Source organism: Thunnus albacares, chromosome 7 (genome assembly GCF_914725855.1).
Source record: "Thunnus albacares chromosome 7, fThuAlb1.1, whole genome shotgun sequence".
In the NCBI taxonomy this organism is placed as follows: domain Eukaryota; kingdom Metazoa; phylum Chordata; class Actinopteri; order Scombriformes; family Scombridae; genus Thunnus; species Thunnus albacares.
Window position 1 is genome coordinate 11,009,161 of NC_058112.1, and position 25,526 is coordinate 11,034,686.

General features: G+C 43.8%; 1 protein-coding gene and 1 long non-coding RNA gene across 3 annotated transcripts; one reads left to right on the top strand and one right to left on the bottom strand.

Annotated features, from left to right (window-relative positions):
• Positions 1-313: 313 nt before the first annotated feature.
• On the bottom strand, positions 314-25,487 carry mtss1la (MTSS I-BAR domain containing 2a). Of its 2 annotated transcripts, XM_044356340.1 has the most exons (15): positions 24,806-25,487; positions 21,695-21,756; positions 21,520-21,593; positions 9,046-9,130; positions 8,810-8,901; positions 8,637-8,711; positions 6,815-6,972; positions 6,560-6,667; positions 5,833-5,930; positions 4,053-4,185; positions 3,285-3,359; positions 2,904-3,059; positions 2,371-2,547; positions 2,050-2,215; positions 314-1,772 (listed from the first exon to the last, which is right to left on the bottom strand). In XM_044356340.1, the coding sequence occupies exons 1-15, from the start codon at positions 24,872-24,874 to the stop codon at positions 979-981; spliced, it is 2,322 nt and encodes a 773-aa protein (XP_044212275.1). In that variant the 5' UTR covers positions 24,875-25,487; the 3' UTR covers positions 314-978. The 2 variants fall into 2 exon arrangements, with proteins under 2 accessions (XP_044212275.1, XP_044212276.1); XM_044356341.1 differs by lacking the exon at positions 2,904-3,059 and having other exon boundaries at positions 24,806-25,486.
• LOC122985581 lies at positions 9,175-13,207 on the top strand. The gene is made up of 2 exons (XR_006404152.1): positions 9,175-10,367; positions 12,241-13,207. It is a non-coding gene; the product is annotated as an uncharacterized LOC122985581 (long non-coding RNA).
• Positions 25,488-25,526: the final 39 nt, after the last annotated feature.

Sequence of the window (25,526 nt, forward strand, 5' to 3'; positions counted from 1 at the left end):
TAAGATTACTGTACAGAACTAATAATAAAATACTGATACTTTTAACTGCGGTGTAAAATCTGAAATCTGAAGGAAATGAAATTCTAATAAAAAAAAAATGTTCAAAAAGTCTAAAGTGGGGCAGTAAATTCAGAAATAAAACTTCAAAAGGCTGGTTGAAGCCCATTTTAGATGCTGTTAATAATATTGTTTATAACTGTTAGTGCAGCACTGTAAGGTAAGCTGTATGTCAGCATTGTCAGACGAACAGATATGAACATAGAGTTTTGTATTTAATTATAAAGACATGACATTTTCTGACAAAGACAAACCATTTAACAGTAAAAAGCCTGTTTAATTGCAGAATATATTGACAGTACAGTACAGCAATAAAAACACTGCCATATTGCTCCTATTTTACATGACTTACACAGCTGCTGCTCAGCTTATGAAACAAAAACAGTAATACGGTACTTGTACAGTAATGATGAGAAACACAACATACAGACAGGCTCACAGAGCACTTTCCACACCCATTACTTTCCACTGACAGGTGGCTTGTTAATTAAGAAATGCACAATATTATAATAATCATAAGAGCAAGAACAGAGACACAGAGCAATCGATCCCTACGGTAGTGATTTGTAATCACTGGGTCTAAAAGGGACAAACTGGGCTGAAACAACTGGTCACAAAGGGAGCAGAGATGCACAGCCACAAAGCCCACAGACAAAAACAAAACAAAAAAGAAGAATTAAAAACCAAAAAATATGGATTACTTTGTACGTACGCAATACATACATGACATGAAATGACTTGACGTTGTCCATAGTCACTCATTACTCTGTCAACTGGCCTTCATTCACCACATGTTACATCCTCTTTGTTACTTGTGCCTTAGTTCATGTATTACATGAGTGCTGTTGCATTTCTCTACAAAGCTTCAGTTTGTAAATAAGGGCACCACAGCTGCTTCTTCACAGCTTTCTTCTCCCTCAGCTACCGCAGGATCCTGGGAGCCGACCTGTCGTCAGTCAAAGTCTTGCGGAGCCTCACCCCCCGGCGTATAGACACCAGCATATCCACTCCCTCCTGGGCCGCAGAAGACAGCTCCTGTGGCACACACTGAGCCCCATCCCCTGGCAGTGAGCTGGGGAAGGGGAACTGACCCTCACCGAGGGCATGGGCGCTGGCTGCCAGCTCTCCTATCTTCTCCACCAGGCTGTGGCGGTTGGCAGCAAGCAGAGGGTCCTCCTCAGCACTGTGGGTGGCCATGCCGGGGGCCTGCTGGGCATAAACAGTCCTGTCCGCCCCTCCGTCTCCACAGCCCCAAGCTGTGTCAGGGAGGCTCATTCGCTTCGGAGAAGCCCTCATGTAGTCACTAGCAGACAGGTCATCACCGTACAGAAACTCCTCGCTGCCCGCACGGTGCTGAGACGGGCTGGCGTACCCTGGAGAGTCTGGCACTGTGGGGGTTTTAACTGGCACAATGGGGGGCCGAATTGGAATGGGACCAGATGTGGATGGCGTGCGTCTCACCCCAGTTTTGGAGGATGGTGTTCGGCGAATGGTGGCCGTCCCCGAGGTAATTGCTCCTGAGCTGCTTCCCCCAGCACCGTTTGGAGTTTTACCTGCAGGCAGACCTGCTGTGCTGGCAGGTCTCTTGGTTTGGATCATGCGCCGGTAGCTCTGAGCAATGTTACTGTGGCGTGGGATGGTGGAGGACTTGTCAAAGTCTGCCTGCCCTTCACTGTCAGCATCCCCATTGAGAGAGTAGCACTCATAATCAGAACCTAGAGGAAACAATACATCATGATTATCCTTAAAGAATACTGAAAACAGCAATGTTTTGAAGAGTGATTTTTGCAGCTGTTCATCTAAATAACATAATAATTCACAGTAATCACTGCAGGCAATGAGTAATGCACTTTCCAAATCCCAGGGCAGAGATTATCATAAAAAGTACATGGAAAAACAACAGAGAACACAAAGTCATATTTAAAAAATGAACAAAGATATTCTTAACATGTATATGTAAGTCATGGCGGGCTGTTATCGGGGAAGTGTTACCTTGTGAGGGTATGGTGTCCTCAGAGCAGGAGGGTGTGTTGGTTTGGGTGCTGTAGCCGCTGGAGTACTGCAGGGAGTCTCTGCTGCTTTTCTGCTGCTCCATACTGAGGCCTCTGGTCAGAACCATAGCCAGAGTACTGGCTGCTGGAGAGAGCGGCTCTCCATGCTGAAGCATACACACACACACATAGGGATATAAGCAGGTAGGAAATCCATAAAGATTAGCACACATTTACATATGCAATTCACCACACTACTATTCTCGAGGCATATGAATTTATATACTGTCATTTAGATTTTTATTCCCAGAGGACTCCTTACCTTGGCTCCTATGGTTCCTGGGCCGATTCTTCCTCTGTGCGAATCATCCGGTTGCATCCCAGAATACCCAAGTGGACTGGGCGGAGCTTCCAGTTCTCTCATCTTATCCACAGACTCCCTCCTACGCTGCAGAGTGCTCGCCAACGACGGCTCACAGGAACTTGATTTGGCCCAGTCCTGCAGCAGAAGTTGCAACAATGAGACCCACTTCCAACAGTCTACCTCCAGCGGCTGCCATCCAACAGCCGCACAGTCTTCCATTAACACGTGGAGGCTGCCAATTTGGCTCATGAACTGGTTAGATGCCGAGGTAGATACAATAGGCTATGACAGTGCTGTTAAATGATTGGGCCATCTCAGTTTAGCGCATCTTTTGTGAGGAAAGATTGGGAAAAAAATTGAGCTTGATGAGCAACAGCGTGGTGATTGTGAGGTTAATCTATACACTGATTAATGTGCAACGCAAGAACAAAAAGAAGCAAAGAAGCAACAACAGAGAAAACCCAAAAGTAAAATTGCAAATGAAAACAAACCTTCCAGCTAGGAACCTTTGATGTGGGTGAGGGGGTGTTGGATCCAGGGGAGTGGTTAAATGTGGGGGACGCAGGAAGTATGACAGAGAGAGGCCTGATGGTGCCAGTGTGAGAGAAAGCAGGGCGGAAGGTGCCGAAGGATGAGCATGAGCCAAACTGCGGAACGGACAGACAAGTCTGAGTCAGAGTGCTCAACATCTATGAATAGTAGTCCACGTCAAACCGCGCTGCAGCTGTCAAGAAGAGCCCATAGGCCTCTTTAAGCTATAGATAACAATGACTGAAATGCACTGCACATCGTGTATGTGTGTGTGCGCATGTCAGTGGGTGAGTGTGTGCCCAGTTAACCAAGTAGATTGGTGAGATGCATGCAGTACTAACCGCTGTGGGAGAGTTGCACTCGCTGACAGACTGGCAGGTTTCTGAAGCCTCAGAGGAGGCTGAGCTTGTTGATTTCTGGGAAAGGGAAGAATGAATAAAACAGCGGAGGGGAAGAGGAAATTGAAAGATAGAGGTAGGTGTGAGAGATGAAAGGTGCATAGGAAGAGGGTGAGAGTTGGAGAAGAGTGTTGATGAGCTTTAGGAGGAGGTAGTTTCCTCTCTGAGGGCATCTATAGACCACATCCTAGATCGAAAATAAAATAGCCTGTAAGATCATTTATTCAGAAAAGAACATTGCAACAGCTGGTGCGCTGGTGTGCCGCTGAGTGTGCTGTGTGCTCTGCAATCTGTTCAGACTATGAGAGGCTGAATAACTTCATCAGTCTGGTGGGATAAAAATCCAACATTCGCAACTGATAAAGCTTTGTTGCAGCAGCTGATATAAAAACAAAGAGCTCTGTCTGAGTTTGGCAATCGAGCTTTTATGGAGACTATTGTGTTTGAAATGCAAACGTGAAAAAAAAAAATTATATCCCTCCCAGACTGGGGGCGCCAGACGGGAAGGGATTGTTTTTGAAAAAGAGAGAATTATAGTAGATCTGCTGTGACAAGCGGTGTTGCTGTTGTGTCCATCTGCCCTGCAGCATTACCTCCTGAGGAATATCTGGAGCTAACAAGTCTGCTTTATTCCTGTTTTTGCTGTGATAAAAATCACTATTTGTGTCCTGATCAAAGATAAGACTTTAGTATTATGGCTGAGACTGCTACCTGGCTAGTGATGTCAGAGGGCATGGGCGATGGAGGCTTAGAGTGGGTGTTGGCATCCTGGGAGACAAAGCCAGAGTCGTGGGAGGAGACGCTGCTGAGCCGATGGGCTCCTGCAGAGGGCATCTGGAGAAGGCTGTTGACAGGATATCACACATCAGTAACTCAACATATGCAGTCATAGTTTAGGATTGTGATCGTTAACGTTTTTATTCCCTTATTTTGTTCTGAAGCTTGTTTTGGGAGGAATAGGATGTAGGCCATGTCACAAAAAGCTAAATTAAAAATTGATCACGAAAAGCTATGAACATGACGGCAGTGTTGTGTGAAAATTCTAAATGATGTCACTCTTCTAATTTTGGTGCCTCAAAAAGCATTTGAAGATTAACACCTCTTTGATTTTTCTTTTCCCTTGTACGTTAACAGTCATTTTTGTGATTTTTGACTCTTTTTTTCTTACATCTCCTGATCTATCATCCTCACTCGGTGTCACTTTTCTTTGTCACCCACGCATTTCAGAAACATGCAACTTGGGTTTCTCACCTTCCTTCTGTACTGCTCTCACACTCCTCCTCCTCCTCCTCCTCCTCCCCCTCTGGAATTTATCTGAAGTTATCATTTCTCCTTAATCCTCATAGTCTTGGGAAAGAGGGTATGGAGGAATTCCAAATTAAATAACCTTAAATGATTTATGACTAGACACTATCCTTTTCACCTTTTTAGAAGCGCTCAGTAAGATAGTTTTCCTTTTCCACATAACCACCAAGACCTTGGCCTCTTTATCACATTTTTCTTTTCGGTATATTGCTACTGTAGTCATTTCAAGTTTTTAGCCACAACTGAATCATTGAATGCTCCTCCATAAGATGAAACACTTCTATGACCTTGAGGTTATCAAAAATCTTTTACAGATCCAGCAGACAAACTAAAAAACACACAGCAGTCAAGCTGAAACCAAGGTTGTCTCTCTTGGTTAAGAAATATAGGAGATATAAGCTTTTCATGGGCTCGTCTTATTTTACCCCAACGACCATCACGCTAACTGTTATGTACAACCTAAATCTGCATTGATCCGCATGTAGCAGTCACACATGTTTTGAATTATGCAGTGAGTAAATGTAGAAAACTAAAAATAGACTGCAGTGTTAATTGGTAAAAATATCACTAACGCTAAAACAAGGTGATAACTTGTGATGACACGGTGCGTTATTCCTCTAATTTAACATTCCCAGTGTAGATTTGTAAATAAGAGCTTTACTGTTTCTTGACCTAGAACACACCTTTGACTGACATAATTATTACTATTATGCTTATGGATATGTGTATTTTGGTTCCCGTGTAGGCTTATGGCTTTTAGGCCATAATGTTTGACAGCTTTGGACCGAAAACGGGCTTTAAAAAGCTTGAGAAATGCAAATCTGCCAAGAGCAAAAAGCTGAGAGGCTGGCAAGATACTACTGCATGTTGGATGTCAATGGTAGCAAGGCTGTGTGGTGAAAGATGGGGGTCACCTGTATGTTCATATGCCCATGAAAGCCTTTAAATGTTTAATTTCTTTGCTACCGTGTTAATGAGCTTGTTCACATTAAGACGGTACGTGTGTGCTTAGTCAGCTAAATAAAAAAAAACACTGTCAACACATCTGACACAGCACACAAAAAACATCTTAATGTACGATCAGCACATTGCAGTACTGAACACACTAAACAAAGTGCAGTGAGTGCAAGTGTGTACGTGTGTGTGTGCATGTGTGTGTATGTGTGTGTCTGTGTGGGGGCCATACCTGCACATACTGCTCTTCCTGGAGCTGGTGCTGCTGGGGGAGGAAGGAGGAGTCTGGTAGGACCAGCTATAGTCAGAGCCTTTCAAGTCCCGGATCACCTGTGACAACACAAAATACCATGGTGATGATACAGTGGCAGCGATAAACATCAGCAACAATGCTTTTAAAGAAGATTCGGACTGACAAGTGGAAAGAAAAAAACATGTAATGGAATAAATTATAATAAATTACTATTAATTACATATTTATCAAGCTGTGCTGACAGACACATGAAGGGATAAATGAATCAGTTTTGAAATTAATCAGGTTCACGTTGTGTCGAGATTGTAATAAGAAGGGTAATACGAGCAGAAGGAAATACACTTTCATTTGTAGAAAAAGGACAAATAATTTACTAAAACAACAGGGCACTGTAGTTTGTAGCAAACATTACTCAAACAGGAATAAAAGTGTATTTGTCAGGGACTATTTTCAGTGGTGGACTGATACACATTTGGTTACAGGATCAATTCACTGCTGATTTTGGTCTTTTCATGGCATTGGTTGATAAATAATAAAATTTATACACATCACCTACAACCTGACTTATACTTTAACAGCCTTGGACTGTAGTCACTCAGGGTAGATCTGATTGTGATCCAAACAACCTGACCAGCTCTGGACATGTCAGATAATAAGTTCACCAGGAGCATTAGCAGAAATATTTTAAGTATTACACATATGTTACCTGCTCACTGGCTGGAGGAAGTTTGTGTGGGTCTTCAGTCAGCACAGTGAGGTCATCAACAATGGCCTGTAAATGTGTTATCTCTCCCAGCATGGCAATCTCTACATTCTGGCAGGAAAGAAAAAAAAAACAGATGGATTGAATTTAACAACTACCACATGAAGGAGAGAAAGCGAGTTCAAACATGTTTTTACTTCATTAAAATTTCCACAAAATCTTTTCTCTTTGGGTGCACAAACTTTGAATGTTCCTCACCACCACTGGCTGCAGCAGGTTGATGAATGTACAATACCGCCCTCTCTCTTCCAGGAGGGCTCTGCGCACTGCCTGCTTCTCAGTCTCCTCCATCAGCAGGTACAAGTCACTGACATCCTGCATGGCGCTGTCCAGCTGGGGGCGCAGGTTACCCCGGCCTATGTGACGCATAAAGCGAGGGTGCAGAGACACAGAGGAGAGGAGGGAGGATGGAATGAGGGAGGTCAGAGATGAGGAGAGTTGAGTAAAAAGAGGTGAGAGAGGAGGAGTGGAGGAGGAATGAAAAGAGATTGGAAGTTGGAGGGGAGGGTGATAATTGTGGGTAGGGGTGGTGTGAGGGAGGGAAAGTGTTCGAAGAAGGAGAGAGAGTAAAAAATGAGAGATGATTGGAACACACAATGATAAACTGCTTGTGTACTAAAGGTCAACGCACTGACAAACATTACACTCAAATGGTTCATGTACATAGGAATGAGAGGACAATGAAGTTGATGTAAAGCAACTGGTGGTGACTTGAAGACCCTGAAATGGATGTGATTAGACAAACACTTCTGTACAGAATGCCAAGAGTCATTAAAGGCTACGTACCACAGTGACACAATGATAGATGAATGACGGCAAAAAAGAATGAAGAATGAAAGAAGGATGCGATGAAGATGACCACTGAAATGCCAAATTCCTTTTTACTCTTATTTGATGATTAACACAGACACATACTGCCAGTTTAGTACAGTATATCATAGCATTTTTGGTTCAGTCTAATGTAAGTACCTCACAACTTGAAAATGTATGAAAGGAATAAAGGTGTGGGTGGATTCAAATGTGTCTTTTGCCATGTTGTTTGGATCAAAATCTTCATAGCAGCGTGTTAGTTGTCTGTAGCAGACAACACACTATTCATTTGACTTACAACTTTCTCTATGTTCAACCTATATCATTTTAATTGAACAGTCTCTCAGTGCACCTGCACACAATAAGGCACTAATTAAACGAGGAGTCCCATAAGGATCTTACAGCTTTCCAATTACAATGTCCTTAACACTTAGCAGTCATCATGGAGCCACGTCAGCTCATGTTGCAGAAAAGCTATTATTATTTAAGAGTGAAAGACTGCTTTATTGAGGAGCTGCCAAAAAACTGGTGGTAATTTACATTACTGAATGGCATTTATAAAACAGGAATAGACTAACCGTGAAGTCTGGGTTTAACCAAAAATACTAAGACAATATGTGTTTTCTTTGACTGGCAGTGTGACTTGAGGTTGATTATGATGCCTTTGTAAACAGGGCAAAGCACAGCAGACATACCTAGAAGCTCTACAGCCAGAAGAAAGAGCCAGAAAGAAATAGAGGAGAGGTTGCAGGAACAGGCAGGGGGAGGAGAGAGACAGAAGAACAGGCAGTGTTAGCTGTATCAAATCAGGGCACGTTGCGTGTTTGACTAGCCTGTGCCACTGGTGTGCAGTAAGTCCTGTGAGAAAATAGGAGTTTAATTACATCCAGCAGCAGGGGCTAATGCAAGCACAGCCAGGAAAGAAGATCATTTCTTTGATTTATAAGGTAGAAGCTGACAAATCATCCAAAGCTGGAAGGGAGCCTTTGAAATTGTGCCAGGCATTTTGATTTAATTGAGTTGTTGTTTCATATCTTCACTCTAGATGGCGCCATTTCAATCTGAGTCACTGGTACAGACAAGGGACCAGCAGCCAAGAGCACTTCATTATCATTACATCAGTCCTGACATCGCAATAAAGTTGTGTGTGGTGTTTTATTGCAGATCAATCAATCAACAATTTCTTGTCACTGAGGACAGTTCTACTCACCTTTTCTTGCTTTTTTCTGAAGTTTTATGGTATCTAACGACTTCCTTTTGATCTCCTGGCGAGACCGCTTGTATTCTGTGGAGATCAAGTCAGAACCAAAGATGCATCAGTTTCTGTCTAATTTATATTGCTCACAAACAGGTATTTAAAATTTGTGGTTTCTCGTTGTTTACCTTTGGCATGATCCTTGTCCAACTGGTTAGCTGTCTTCTTCCATTCCTCTATCCTGTCCTGGAGCGGCGTAACCAGGCCTTCCATGAGAACACTAGAGACAAGGAGAGAGTCAGAGAATGAGAGGCATAACAAACAGCTTTATTTCCACGGCACTAAAACACTCAGTGAAGAGCGGCAGGATGAGAGGAAGGTCAGCAAAGATGGGACTTGTGGGAGGGACCGAGGTGATACTTACTTGGTGAAGTGGCGTAATTTTGTCTCAATGCTGCGGTGTCGCATACACATCCTTGTCAGAGCTGAGCCGATGTCCCTGGTGGCACCTTGATAAGACAATAGGAAAAAACAAACAAATTGTCACCTGCGATATAAAAGCTTGGCATTATAAATCACATATATCAATTTTGATCTTCTAAGAGGATATATAACACACATCAGGAGAGCATTTTGAAAGATCTAATTCTCTCCTGATCTTTTTTTTCCCTGCTGGAGGGGAGTTTCCTGCTGTAGCCACTAGGTGGACAAGTGGAGATTGTAAAATCAGAGACCATAAATGTCACATTTGTTTGGGGGAAAGCAAATGTGACACAGTTCCTGAGAACTTAACACTGCGCTCCCTCCCTCTTGACAAAAACAAGCATTTTTCCCTTTGACATTTCAAGATTGCATGCATGATTCCCACAGCAGTGTAAATAACAGCTTGTGTGAGTTGGTTACTGTACTTTTCCTCTCTACCCAAGTGTAATTAAATGGGGTCTTAAACCCTAAAGCCCAGGCTGGCCCACTGTCTCACTGATGGTTCACAGGCCGGTGTAATATGTGGCAGCACTGATCCTGTTGTAATCTGGGCCACATAGGGCTAATCTGAGGGTCTCTTGCACACACACACACACATATACAAACTCAAACACAGGGGGAGAGAGAGAGAGAATGATAGAGGACATCTCTCAGCAGCAACCAGGCCTCAGAGTCGAGGCATTTGTGTTCATGAATGATTGTTGAAGCGCGTGTGCACAGGTCCCGTACAAATGCGCATGTGTGTGTGTGTGTGTGGACAGGTGGTGTGATTTACCAACCCCCCCCCCCCCCCAGCCTTTCCAAAGTTCTCACCCCCTCTATCCTGGAGGAAAAAGGAGGGAACCCTGTAAGGGGATATCCCTCTATTCTTCCCTGCTGGCTCTGCCTTTCCTGTTCTCTCTGTTTCCTAAACACCATTCATGCAGGGCGGACAGAGAGAGAAAGAGAAACTGGCTCTAACCTTCACTGCAAAAAAAAAAAAAAAAAACAGGCAGAGAGAAACACACGACTAATATAGCAGACCTGAAATCAGACACTATGTAAGGAATGCTCCAGATGGTTGTCCGCTGAGATCTGTGCTCTTTTCCAGTTATCACAAAAAGAAACTGGGTTACTGTCTCCAATGTCACGTCACACCGTGAGACAAAGATTGTCTCACTGCACGGTGCACCCCTTTGGCTGTAAACCTCAGTGACTTCTGCACCAGTTCAAAGACGGATCTGGACTCCATCTCGCAGAGACATTTTCGTCGGGGCAGATGTGGTATAACTTGAGTGTGTTTGTGTGTTGGGGAGAGGAAGTGTCGGCATTGCTTTTCTAGGTGACTGAGAGAGAGAGAGAGAGAGAGAAAGAGGGGAGGGTTAGAGGAGAAAGGTCATCCAGCTGTATCGCACAAAGGCGTTACAAACACCAGCAGGAAGTGATTGAGCTAACATGTGGAACCTACTATGTGCTGTGTTCTTGCTATTTATAGCAGAAGGGGCGTCCGTCATTAAAGCACTAGTGTTGAGTATCTGTCATATAAAAGCCTTTTTTTCACACTGGTTCAGTGCTTTGTAAAGCCAAGTGCACTGGAGAAATACTGACTCTAACATGGAAAAATACAGACAGACACGCAGGACACGTGCGCTCAGGTTTATGCATCTCTCCGTTCTGCCTTGCTCCTCTTAAAAGCATTACAAGAGGTGCCCACAGCTGTGAATCAGCTCTCGCAGGGTGAGCGTGCAGGATGGAGGGAGACCGAAGGAGAGTTGGAGGGAGAGAGAGGGAGTACCGTAATGTGGGCCTTTTTTATCTCTTTAACAGACCTTCTCAATGTCACTGTCAGCCAGCTAGAGCCCCCGACCCCCACCTCCTTGTCCCATCCACACCTGCCAATTTCTCTTCCTCTCACTCCTATCCCCTCCTGTCTCCTACCCTCCTCCCAGAGGGGGATCAGCTGACAGCTACATCCTGGGGAGGTCCAGAGGCTTCCTGCCCATGTCCAAGAGCCCTGCTGGCCTCTGGCCTCGACCGGATGGACAGGGACAGAATGAATCGCTCCCACAGCGCCCTGCATGCACACAGGCATGTGACAAACATAGACAAGCAGGGAGGGGGGTTTAGGTTAACAAAAGATTTGTAGATTTAAAAATAAATCTAGAAATGAAATACGTCGATCAATCTCTCTAGATCTATTGATACTTGACTTTGTTGCAGCTTGGAACCTGGCTACAAGTGTGTAGAAGCTGGGAAAGTTATTATAGTGCAGAGTTGGACCCCTGGGGTTTGAGGGGGAGCAGGGTCGACCTCATAGCAGACACCCACACGTGCATGAATGAAGCAAAACACAGACCAGAGTAGAAGAGAGACGTTATGCAACTAGTCATATATCTTAGGACATGAAGCTAACAATTGGGAGCAAGTCAGCGGCGCAGCAATGTGTGGTTCATTATAACAGCGCTGCTGTGCATGTCGCTGACGCTGCTGGCGCCTGGTTCGATATATATATGCATGCCTAACATAAATATAAATTGCCACCAGATCTGCTCTGCATTTTGACAAGTACATGGGATTGCTGGTGGGAAGGTCGAGCCCCCTCTCTTGAGTTTTGGTGGGAACCTTAAGCTCCAGTATCCAGGACCAGTGCAGTGTGGTCTAAGCGTTCAGTGAGTGGTTCCATCCAGAGCTCTGGTTCTGATTAACTCCCCTGACTCCTTGGGGAAGGCGGAGCGTTTTAATAGGCATGCTTTATAGGGGGCTCTCCTGCCAGGAGCCGGGAGCCAGGAGCTAAACTGCCACGGGCCTCATTCCCCAATGTCTTCAACATGGGAGCTTAGCTTAACTATCTCTGATGCTGAAAGAGTTTAGCATCTAAACGCTGCTGCTCCACTCAGGTTTCATTTGCGCTCAGACTACCGAGCGCTCAGATGACTACCGAGTGAGATTCAGCTGGAGTTAGACTCGTGCATTGCAAGCGGTTTCCAAGCTGAATCCAGTTCTGCCGCTAAAGTTGCTGAGTCGAATGGGTGCTCCCTCTCTCTCTGCTTCCTGTGTCAATAAAGCATGTTTATGTGGGCTGTAGAGTGAAAAGGTACAGAACATCCTCACGGTTACACTTCCAGGAATATTAAGTCCCTTTTTCTTTTTTACTAAGCTCTCACACAGCCGCCGCTGAGCTGAGGAAATTCCATCATCCGTGAGACAACAGTAATTCCTCACGTTGGCACCTTGGCCGCGGAGCTGACTGCGGCTGGCACAGACAGTTAAGCCTCCTGCCTTTACCCTTCCTCACCCCTTTTAAGTGCTGCAGAATGTGAACTGGCAGGGACACAGCAGAGGCCACTGATGGATGAAAGGAGCTGCAGGATGAGAAGGGAGGAGAGGGGAGGATGAAAGAGGGTACACACTGCCGAGGTGCTGGCTGGGTTCGGCCAGTCAGGGGGCAGAGGAAGTGTAAGCTGGCTGCTGCAGGTGCAACAGGCACTGCCAGGAAAAAAAAAACCTCTCACATAAGGCCCAGGAAATATATGTGTGATAACTGAAGAGTAACAGCACGAAAATAAGTGTGAAACATTAGTTCTCCATCATTAAAATCCTCACGCAGTGTGTGTGTTCATCTCCTAAAACATCATGCAAACATTTTTCGGTGAAGAAAAGAAACAAAAAAGGAGAATGAGGATGAACTGCTTTGATTTTGTCAGCTTGACTGGTCTCATTTAGTTACCAGCTGAGCAAATACACAGCTGAGATTTTTTGAATTCAAAACCTGACGAAATATTGTACATGCACGCATCTTCAAACATTGGCTTCAAAGCACAGCTGGGGTTCTGATGGTTTAGCTCAGTGGTAGCAGTCAGTGTTATAAATAAAGCAGCATCCCTTGTGTCTGCTGGTTAGGGAGCGCTAGCTTCTGATGCAGGGAAGAGTGGTGGATAAAACAGCCGTGTGCGGACATTGTGGAAAGAGTAGAGCGCTGCTGTACGCCTGCAGCAAGAGAGTTACATATCTGACTCAAGTTACATAAATTGTGGATGACAGACACAGGCAGCATGTGAGTGTTTCAAGACACTCTCCAGAAACTCTCTAATCTAAAATGTGGGGATATTCACATTTTGAAAGAGCCTGACTTGAAAAAGAAGCATTTCATAAGACTCTTTGTTTGTGATTGTAACACCAAGTAAAAGTCTGTTTCAGTCAGTCTGGATGAAAATATTTTATTAGCTGAAAATATATGATAAATGATAGATTTGGGTGCACAGATTGGGCCTAATATTGTGAGCCAGTGTTTAAGGAGGGGGGTTTTTATAATGAAATTACTTTGTTTGAAACAGACCATCAACGCTGTCAGTGTTTATATCCTGTGTCTTCAATGAGATTCAAAATCCATTTTTTCCAGTGCATTTGACAAAAATGCACTTTATGTAGCACTGGAAATGACTTTAAATCAGGTTGAATACTGTGTGCAGAAAATTCAGACTCAAAAACCAAATGTGTTGACTGGCTTTACTTCCTCATTGTTTTGGGTCCCACATAATAATTGCAAGGTCAGCCTTTTTTTCCCCTTTTGGGTATTTTTCTCTTTTTCTTCTGACCATATTAAAACCTGATATGCAGAACTGTACTGACGTGGTAACTCTGACCTTTGCCACAAACTGGACTTTGAAGCATTATTATTGCATCAAATAAATAAATATTGTGTGTTTTATATGTTATATGGGCTATGCATGAACAAATGATTAATAAAAAATAAATAAATGTAACTTTTGTTTGCAGAAAAAAAACTCCACGTCATATATGATTTTGTGCAGTGAACTTCTGTCAGTTAAAATCATGTTCATAAGCAACGCTCTTAAAATTAGGAAGAGTCATTAAGTATCGAGGTGATAAAACAATATACAATTTTATGAACATGCACATATGTAGAGCCGCAACTTCTTGATTAATCATTCATTCTACAAAATGTCAGAATGTAGTGCGAACTGCAAATCACAATTTCCAGCTCCTAAGGCAAGATCTTCATATAGCTTATTTTTGACTAACCAGCAATCTGACACCCACAGATGTTCAATAAATAATAATATAAAACAGAACAAAGCCACAAATACTCACATCTAAAAGGCTAGAACCTGCAAATGATATATTTTTGCTTGATAAATGACTTTAACAATGAATCCATTCTCATTGTTCCTCTTGATTGGCTAAAAAGATAAATCAACAAATCTTTTCAGCACTGAAGGAGTGTGAGTAAGTTTGTGAGTGATCTTGTGCTATATGTGCTGTGTGTCTATAGTAGAAATCAAAACAGCATTCAAAGCCCTGTGTGTCACTTCCTTACATGTGGAATGTCTCCTCTTACTAGCAGCAACATTAATGAAAGGCAGAGGAAACAGCCTCGAGATCAATTGTTTTAGTCATACGCACACACACAGATTCAAACACACTCATCCCATTGTTGTCTGGCCAAACAGCACGCACACCAAGTTTCACCTCATGACCAAAAACACCCCAAGACGCAGACAAGCCTCAGTGTGTCCTAATGTGGTTGTAAACATGTTCTGGAGCACATTAAGACGGGACCGAAGGAGGAGGAGGAGAATACTGAGGAAGTGATATTTACTGTTGGAATAGCCTCTAGTTCAGGGACATGAATGCTGCTAAAAATAAATGCCGCCCCTTGTCCAGATGTGCTTCTCATTGGAGATGAAAAAGGTGGACGGGGGGAAAAAAAACAAAAAGAAAATGCGTAGGAGAGAAGCACTGTATTGTGCAATAAATGGAAAGAGCAGAGGATCAACAGGGAATTGTCACCTCATCCAGGGACATTTAAAGCTAAAAGGTGGAGCCTTTATGAAATGGAAATGAGCCCAGATGTATCCAAACTCCAAATACAAGGAGAGGGAGACAGACGATGAGGCAGCAGTCTGTAAAGAACTCAGTCTGTAAAGAACTCAGAGCCAGTTCAATCAGTTGACTCAAGTTGGCCTGCTTTACACCCTTTGCAATAAGGCTGCCTTTATCTCAGCCGACAATGCTCTGCCCACTCTCTTGCTCTGCTCATTTGCAAACAATGCTGACACCACTGCTGGAGCTGCTGCTGCTCATATAGCATTTCATCCCCGCCTCCACTTGTAGCCTGAGTCTTTAGTTACCCCGGGGGGACTTTTATTATCGTCACTCCCTGTTATCCTAGGCGCTGAGCTTAGACATCAAATAGTCTGTACATACTTTATATTCACATTATGATAGATGTGATCCATGTGAGTTGGCTGACTGATATTTTTTAAAACTCTTCATAACCCTCATAAAGTCTCCATAAAATACAACCAAATTCTAGAACTTATCTGTCAACCTGCCACCTCAATTTTAAATAATAACGTAACCAGCACAAAACTGACATAAATCCTATTTTTTCATACTTATTTATTCTGACCACAATACCTTCAACTGCTTCTATACAGAACCAGAGTGAAAAGGTATTAGTGTCTATTTGGCCTTGTGAGTCTACACTGCAGAAGCCCTGCTAACGTTTGGGTTAGCAGGAAGTTGAGGGATCACCAGTGTTATTACAGACATTTCACTAAAAATCAAAAATGTCAGTCTTGGTTGTGGTGCTTGGGGGAAAGTCACTGAATCACTATAGTCAGTAGGATTCATCCTCTGGAGGTAATGTCTGTAAAAAAACAAACAAACAAACAAAAAAAAACATGACATACATTTGTTCAGATATGTTAGTTGGAACCAAAGTGGGTGGACTGACCAACCAACCAACCAACCAACTGACAGACAAACAAATAGACAGACAGACAGACATTGCTAAAAATAAAAGATTTTGGTCACAATCTACCAATGCAGTGGCAACACACACATAAAAAAACAAAACAGAGTCATGCTTTGAATAATCATGAGCAATATGACCAGTGAACTTCCATTCTCAGCAAATTTCTCCAACTGTTTTCAATCAGATGATTGAAACTATGCATGTATTCCTTTCTTCCCTCTTTTAATGTCCTCCCTTACATTCCTCTATCAGAGTCTATCTCGTGTGTATTTCCCCTCCCTTCTCCAGCTCCCTTCCACGCAGAGTTCGTGTTCAGGATATAGCTGAACACAGTGTTCCCCTCAAGTCTCATGTTTGTCTTCTTAGTTTGGTATTCGCCCTCAGAATGAAAATTAGACTGAGCCAATAGATTTGTTTTTTCTCTCCTGTTATTATTCCCCTTTTCGTCTGTTCCTCACATCGTTCTTCCAGCCCCTTCACCCTCTACTTTCTGCATGTGGTCATTATGCTGGCTGGAAAACATTAATTTGTGGGGCAACCACGTTGGGTTTTGTGGTTGAAGCCCATAAACCCCAGAGAAAGACACATGGGGAAGGTAGGTTAGACAGCTGAATGAGAAATAAGAGGCTCTTGTCAATACTTTATGTGACCTTATGGCTTGAGGTCATGAAATACCTGAAGAGCCTAGCGTACAATAAGCAGTAATGGTACAGCAGAGGGGGTAAAAACACATCAGCTAGTGAATTCATCAAAGTGACAGCATGTACATGTCCAAGCTAAAAAAATCTAAATCCATAAGCTCATTTTATGAAGTCAAACCTGCATAAGATGCAGATCTAACATCCCTGTTCCGGTACAACACAGGCTCATATTAGGCTTGAACATGGCATGTCAAGCTTGATGGATGTCGGCGGTGGTCACATGGTCACACTCTCATTATTTGACATGTCTTTAAAAATAGCTGCGGTGCTGGGATAGCGCAGAGGACAGTAATCCCCTGATCTCACTCTGCACTAGGCCACGGCCGCATCTCGTCCATGCCAGGCTGTCCAGATGGCAGGTAGGGATATCCATCCCATCTGCCAACCCAGAGAAGCACAGCGGCCAAGCAGATTACTGCTTCGCTGACACACTGATCTACTAGCATACCTCCACTGAATGTGGACTGTATGAGTGAGTGAGAAAGAAAGAACATAACGGGAGAGTGAGCGTCGGCTCGCATTGACCCACTGGAACATTTTGTCTGTGTGTGTGTAATGGTGTGTACACTCTACTGGCTCTGGCACACAGATGTAAAAATGGAATCTGAGGGCTTTGTATTGAACACAAACTTGCAATGCCTCGCTGTCTGGCCGGTGATCCCAGAGTGTGAATTTTTTAAAGCTGGGGGTGGCTGATCAGGAAGGGAAGAGAAGGCAGTCTATGTCTGTGTGTTACAGAGTGGGGCTAAGAGGATTAGCTAAACGCCTCTGCCTAGCCTGGATACCCAGAGCTGTGGAAATCCCACTGAAACCACAACCCCCACCCTATCCAACCCACCCCTCCGCCAGGCTCACCTCACTCTCTGAAAAATATGGAGCCTGTATCTCATACCCTGATGGACCATTAGCCTCGGACTACCGGCCCTTTGACCTCCATCTAATTCGACCATGTCCAAAAATGGAAAAAAATGAAGTCAACCTTCCACAGAAACACGTCATCCAACCTAGCAACAACAAAAAAACACCAAACACAGAGAACACTATTCTCAAGATCTGTTCTCCAGATCAATCTAGCCCTCTTACACCACACAACAATTTAATGTGAATGACAAAAATGGTCCAGACAACACACCAAAAACCATTAGGTTGACCAATCTAACAATAAAACCCTCCGGAGAGCTGCAGGGGCCTCAGACTAAGTCCCAGGAAAGATAGGTGTTAAAACATGAAACAGTTATCTTTCAAAAAAAAAAAAAGGCTAAATTCTCCAAATACATTCATCCAATATTGACTTTGTGGTTTGCAGACCTTTATTGAACCCAGATGAGAGCAGGCAGTTCATAGAGTCAGACGTGCTTTTAGACATATAGATCCATCAACACAACATAGAACAGCTTAGAGAAACAGCGCTGTCAGACACGGTGCCAAAACGCCTGGCAGCCGACTCCTCCAGCTGCTTCATAAAACACAGACGCTGACGCCATGACGGTGACCATAAACTAAAAATGGACTACACAGGCAAGAGGATGCAGTGAACATGAATGCATGCCGAGGCAGTTTGACATATGAACGCATCGAGACAGAGAGGAGTTTGTACGGAAGTGCAAAGTTAGCTCAAATACAGGTATTATTGGTATGAACAGCTCCACTCCAAAATAAAAAAAAAAAAAAGGAATACGAGAGTCAACAGACGGGAAATCATAAAATCCTCCTTCACACACTGTCCTCTCTCCCTGGATTGCTGAATCTGTCACGAAGCTCTGAATGAGGGGAAATGTTGCTTTCCTTGGCAGGCAAACGCGTACAGTCTGGAGAGTGTGTGAGAGTTAAAGGGGTGACGGGTCGAGTGTGTCAAAGGTAGATTAAAGGAAGTAGAAGAGCAACGCGATGAAACCTCCAGCTGTGCCAGCAGCTGCAGCTCGTCCCCGAACACGAGAGGGGAATCGGGGTGACAGCGATGACGGCCAACAGTTCACTGCCGAAGGCCTGCCCCCTGTGGTGCAATCAGCCCTATATGGCTGTGCAGACACTGAGACAAACATGTCCTGTGCAGACAGACAGACCCGCACACACATATGAAGTCAGACAGACAGAAGTAGAGGGAGAGAAACAGCAACAGAGACAGAAAAAGGGACTTACTATACAAGATGTTGAGCAAGTAATCCCTGAATTCTATTTATCCGTTTCCTGTGAGTTAGTAAATTTGCAACCAAGCGGCTGCCAATATATATATATATATGACTATTGCAGCTGCCAGAAGAGCAAGATTTTCCTAAACTACTGTATGCCTGTGGAGTCTGCAACCTGGGGTTCAAAGGTTATCCCAGTCCACCAAGAGCCAGCTCCAGTAAAAATCGACATTCCTCCAGCCAAATTAATTGCTGGAGTTCAGAGCACACGAGGGCTAACACGGCTCCCAGAGGACAAAGGGGATGTAAATAGTTTGCTGGTTAAGGGTGCATAAAAACTGATCTCTTTTAGATCCCTTGAAATAATTGCTGACTGGAGTTTAATAAACAAATCCAGCTAAGAGCAAATATGTTGCTTATTCTGGTCCATTAAATTTGTGTCAGATTAAAATGGGCTAAACCTTTATATCATCAAATCATTTTCTACTACAACACTCAACCAGAGTGATACACAGAGCAGTTCTGTACACACAGCTTAATTTTTGACAATGCTTTAAGAGAATTACGCAAGTCCACTTAACAGATCATAATAATTTCACTTGTTAAAAAAAGTCAAATGCCACAAAATCCCGGAGCCCAAGTGATGACTTCTAATTGCTTATTTTGGATCACCAACAGTCAAACAAGACTAAGAGTCTACAGCCATGCTAACAGCTCTTTGAGGCTGTGCTTTGAGCAAAATGCTAATGTTAGCATGGCAACACGTTCACAAATACAACAATAACATTGCTGCATCATTGTTTAGCAGGCATAATGTATATAGTCACCATTAATTGTCACATTTGCTAATTGGCACTAAATGCAAATAGTAGCTGAGGCTGATGTGAATATCATTGGTTTTGGAGGTAACTGGTCATAAACCAAAAGTACTGCACAAATTTTTGATCTTATGATGGCGCTAGAGGAAAAGTCAAGGGATCACAAAAGTTATTCAAATTCATCCTCTGGGGACCATTAATATCTATACAAGAGATATTTTACTATGTACTGTGGTTAATACTGCAAACCGTTTCCATTACTGTCATTACTGTGATTATCACTGTTTTCAGAGTGAAGTGATCAGCAATGTTCAGGATTGATTTTTTGGTTCTTTCACAGTTATTAACACCCAGAACATGCATAGAATCGACGAGAAAGAGGCAACTAAACTTTAAACAACCAATCCATGGAGCCATGCCGCTAGCGTAGCAGTTTTCGATTTACCGTCTTCTAAATAGATAAAAGCAGAAAAACTTCACATTTGAGATGTTGAAACCATCAAATGTTTTAATTTTTTGGTATGATAAAATCATCATTTGATTTTCTGTCCATTAACTACTCAGTACTAGTGTAAACCATGTTTCATTAGTTCCTCTTTAATTGCTACAAAGTCTCTCATCACATAGCATTTCCTGCATCACTCATACAGTCTATAGCCTGAGGGCATTAATCCTAAAGTTAATGTCCCTGAGAGAAGAGCAGAAGAGTGTGTGGGCGTATGAGTGACACACTTATAGGGATTTTATGCATCTATAGCTATAAAACCCATCTCGCCCTTCTCTCTCATCTCTCTCTCTGCCCCATGTATCATTTTGATGTTTTCCCTTTTTTTATTGCAGATACAAGTTTGCTTTGAAGTCTTGCCCTGCCCTGGTCTATACCTCTGTTTTATTGAAACAGGCTGCCAGCTGCTAGCAGGTTGACCCTAGTGTACCTTGCTTCATCTTGCAGAACTCATGTGCACTCACATGAGGAATCATTTAAGGTAACTTGGTGTGTTCCCTTAGCAATAAACTCTACTGTTACTGGAGAGACTATGAAGACTGGTGACAATGTGTGAACACTCTTGAAGAGGTGCCTCTTTAGTTATTTTCTCCAGCAGCAAGTGGACAGTAAGGGGCTACTACAGCAAACTGTTTAAAAGCATGTTGGCATGTGACCTGTAAGGTCAGGTGGCCGGCTACCAGCTGTCACTCTTTGAATATGTATGTGTGCAAGTACGCATGCTCCTACGCTTGTGCGATTGTATTTGTGCATGTATCAGGAGCCTTTGCAAGCTCGTCTGTATTTGCGATCTTTTTTTTTTTTTTTTTTTTTGACCTACATACTGCTGTCGACGATCAACTCCACAGAAATCTGTGTGTGTTAATCAGCTGCCTCTCTGGCCAGCCTGTCTGCTGCCGCTAGCAGGGTGACAAAGCAGATCAGCAGACCTCATTAAGACCAAAGAAACAATAAGCTCAGATTTTCACTTCTCTGAGCTGCCTCCCCCCAGAGCTCCCCCCCCCCTAACCCCCACTCTGGCCATCTTAAGAGTGTCTTTAGGGGCCAAGTGAAGTGAAGTATTGTCACACCGCTTGTTTTCCTAGATTCAATTTGTGTAGCAAATTTCATTTCTAATGTGAAAAAAAGCTTTATTTATTCATTTTCTATGGATTGTTGTAGTTGCAAGAACAACACCAACTTGTCCTTCAATATATGCTGCAACGCCAAGCTCCAAACAAACTCCAAGTGCAAGTAATACTGTATGTGTGGCTGCAGTGGGAATAAAACCACTCTTTTATGGTGCTATAGCTCAACCATAAAAACACCTCAAAGTAAGTGATTTTTTTAGGACAAAAATATTTAGTGTGCAGCATCCCATGAAAACAACAAATCGATTTGCTCAAAAAAAAAAGAAAAAAAGGTGGCAAATGTTATTTTTCTGCCTTTTTTCCCCACCAGCTCTTTCAGACAGCGACCCCACAGTGAGTGGATTTGAATGAATTGGAAAACACCCCTCTTACCTCTTGAGTTGGTCGCCATGTCTGCCACCTTCTGAAAGGCATCTAGAAAGGCCACTGCTGCTAGAATTGTGGTCCTGAAAATATATTGGCATATATGTTCACTGCACCATGACTGCACAAAAGAGTCTGCAAATATTGCACAAGAATTTATTCATGGAGGTTAACCAGTCCTCACCTGAGTTGAGAGTGCAGTTTTGTGGCCTTGGCACTGAAGTCTTCCCACACAGGGTAAGAGCTCTGATAAAAGAAACGAAAAGAAATGAGTCAAACAAACATCTTGCCAAGGACATTTAAGTGAACAGGCCTCTTGAATACACACCCACACAGTGTATGCGTGGACATGTGAGAAGACTTCACATTCTCTCCCACAGGATAAAATCTGGTAAAACTTGATACAATTTTAATTGTCAGCTTTGTTTGCAGTAAATGCTTTTACTTCTTACTTCATAATGACGAATAATAATAATATCCAGAATGAAAGGTTGCAAAAAAATCAAAGAGAGGTGGCTTTTCACCCTGGGGTTAGAAACAGGTAAGTGTCTGTGCTCTGACTTGTCTTTAAAAAAGGTCAGCATCATTTCTCAGGATACAATTACATTGTTATTGTCCTCAATGTTCTCTTGTGCGTTGCTGTGAGCTGGTATTTATGCATGTCTGTAATACATGTATGATCTACATAAGCTCTCATATCATGAGTGTTTATGTGCACCGGGCAGGTAGTATGGCTGGTCTTTGAAAAATCTGTGTTAGATTTACCCCAGGATCATCACACATTGCCTTGAGCTACAAGAGCAAAAGCCAAACATAAAACACATTCAAGGCTAGATCCCATTAGAGCAAGAGCTTGAGCCCCAGAGAAAAGAGAGGAAGGGCATAACCCCTATGTGGCTCTTTGATGGAGAGGAGCCAAAAAGAGGCCACACATCCTGACTATATATAGTCTGCATGCAATCTGGAAACAGTCTCGCTCTTCATCACTTTTGGTATAACCTTGATTCTGGCAATGAGAGTGTTTTAACTCCCAGCTTTGGGGTCTTCTGTCAGACAGAGCCCTTGTAAGTGATTTAGGAGCTATCATCCCTAACAAAAATGTTTGCCGTGAACCTCCCAGCCTCACTGTCTGCACTTGACTCCAACAGGTGTCTAATTAGCTTGTGTAGCCTGTGACTCCCATGGGCAGGAGGGATGCGCTGCCAAGACAGCTGAAGGAGGAGGGTAAGGAAGCGAGCAAAGGGAGAGGGGGGGGGGGGGCTACATGCAGAGCATCGGGGGGGGACACACTTTTCTCTCTTCATCCACACCCAGCAGCTCCAGGGGAGGTGAGGAGGGACGAAGAGAGGCGGAGGGAAGAAGGAAAGAAAGGCTCTTTCTCCCACGCTTCAGTATTCACTGGAGGGTGAGGTCAAAACTACCATCCTCGGAGCTGGTAGGCAGTGTTGCTCAAGGACAATTTTAGGGGTGGTTGCTTTCCCACACGCACAGGCTTGAAATCAACATCCCCCATCTCTCTGTGCTTCTCAAATCTATTGCTGATCTAATTCCTGATTGCTGATCTAATCCAGCTGAATCATTTAATGTCTTCTCACCCTCTAACTCCTCCTCTACCACCTCCAACTCTTTTTTTTTCTTTTCCTGTAGCTGCATCAGACAGTTATATAACCAACAGGTGCTGCTAGTATAAAGACAATTTGTCTGTATAGGCTATTACAACGTTTTACTTTCTCAAAATCCGCTGTATGTTTATGCTGTAGGTAAGTGTAACGTTATTCCCTTGTATGTACACAATCAGCGAGATCAGCACAGGAAAGCCGTGCTGCTGTGTTGCTCCCGGGGGGTAAAGCTGGTCTGACAGGCTTGCGTGGCCCAGCCAGGCGGCAGGAATGAGGTCAGATGTCTGTCTCAGACAGTGGACATCGACACTGTGCTGACTAAGGGCTTCAGCCTCATTCATCTGCGCTGCTTATCAATACACAGACTGCCTCTTTCTGAGAGCCCCTGTCTCTCTCTCTCTCTCTCTTTGGGCCTGGCATGATCCCAGCACAAAAGGAAATGTATGAAACCAAACCGCCTCTGCCAGTAGCTGAGAGCTGATTTCATCGGAGCCTGATAAACGAGGGTCCATAAATAGTCTGTCCAAAGGCACCATGTTCCTGCCAGTCAGAGATCAATAAGAAATCTGTTAGGTTGAAAGTGGCGCCTGATGCCTGACTTATTCCCTCGCTGTTGTTAACACTTTTAAGCATGAACGTCACAGACAATGAGAAGACTGAGAGCTGTCTCCAAGCCTGATGAATACGTTCACACTTTCCATCTGTTGTCGTGAACAACAACAGACCACCCTGGTTCAACTTCCTTGACTTGACCCCTCCCCCAACACACACACACACACACACACACACACACACACACACACACACTTGCATGAGTGTGATAGATAATGGGAGACAAAATATATCCATCTTAAGAAAATATTTTAAACTTATATGAAGAGGTGAAGAATGTGTCTTTGTTCACGTTTTGTATGAACAAGATGGAACACAAGTCAAGTCAGTTACTAAGGTTCAAACGTGTATTGAACTACATACTGCTCAAGAAGAGATTTCCTGCCACAAGCCCAAACATCAGGAAACACAATCAATAACCTTTCATGCCTGTTCCTGTCCAGGAGGCTGAGGTGATGGAGGCAGTGATTTTCTTTCAGAGCATCCTTCCATGCCTGACATTTAATCTAGAAAACCTCTGCAGGAGGGATAAAGGAGGAACAGTTGTTTGGGGTCAGCAGGCACCCAAGAACATGTGTAGCCTGCTGTGATAACTGCACAAAATCTAAATTATCTTACAGTTTTGATTGCTGTTTCTCTTTCTTCTCCCCATCTTCTGCGATTCAAAATTAACTGAACACTTCATTGAACTGACTAATTGAGTCTAAAGATGATGAGGTTAGGTTTTGACCCCTGAACCAAACACACGAAGTCACTCCAGTGTAACAAAATAAACATTGCTCTTCTTATACTTACACGCAAGCAGTTATTGTAAGATACACACATTGACACATTGGCTAAAGTATTGTTAAATGTAACCGGTGCTTGACAGACCTGCTGCACATTATGCAAATAACACAAAGGGAAACATGTTTCATCCCACAATTTGTCCTGCAGCGGTGTTTCCAGTGGGGGAGGACCCGGTGAAAGAGACAAAGGCAGTAAAAATATGTGTGTGATCAGCCACCGTGCAACCACAAAGGTCAAATAATGTCCCTGTCCACTTTAATTTACATGTATGTTACCTTCATGTCGTTCACGATGGCCTGGAATAATCCACCCAGCGCTCCACACTCCTTCTCCACAGACTCCATGGTGTCAAAACAAAATAAAAAAAAGACTCGTAGAAAGACAAAAATCAGATGAGATATCCGACCGCTGAAGCCTTTTCAAACATCAGACATCAGAGATCCTTGTTTCGATCATCCGCCCTTCGTTGTCCTTTCCTACAACAACGCAACCAGCAGCGGAGAGGACGCGAAGCCGCAAAGCCCACAGCCAGCAGCCTGCGGAGCGCACAGACAAAAAGAAATGTGCTGCTCGATGGCACCGGGGGCTGCTGCTGCTGCTGCTGCTGCTGCTCGCTCCGCCGCTACTCGCCTCTCGGACGCACAAGAGGGATGGAGCCGGAGCGCGCGATGGCCGGGTGAGCTACAGCCGGAAAACGTGGAGGGCACATGCACTGTGGGTCCTCATGATCACCGCGTTAAGTCAAACACAAATAACCGAGAGATCACAGTTCTTGGGAGGAGGAGGGCAGGAGGAGGAGGAGGAGGAGAGCAAGAGGAGGAGGAGGGGGCACCACGGGAGTCGGGATCGGTCGCAGGTCTCAGGCGCGGGGACGCGCTCCGTTGTTAGCGGTGGAGCAGATGTCGCGGAGCCGGAGTCTCCCGTAATACGATCCATGGGAATGGAAAAGGGGCTGGTCAAGGCTTCTGTTTTTTTTTTTTCACATATAGTGGGTGA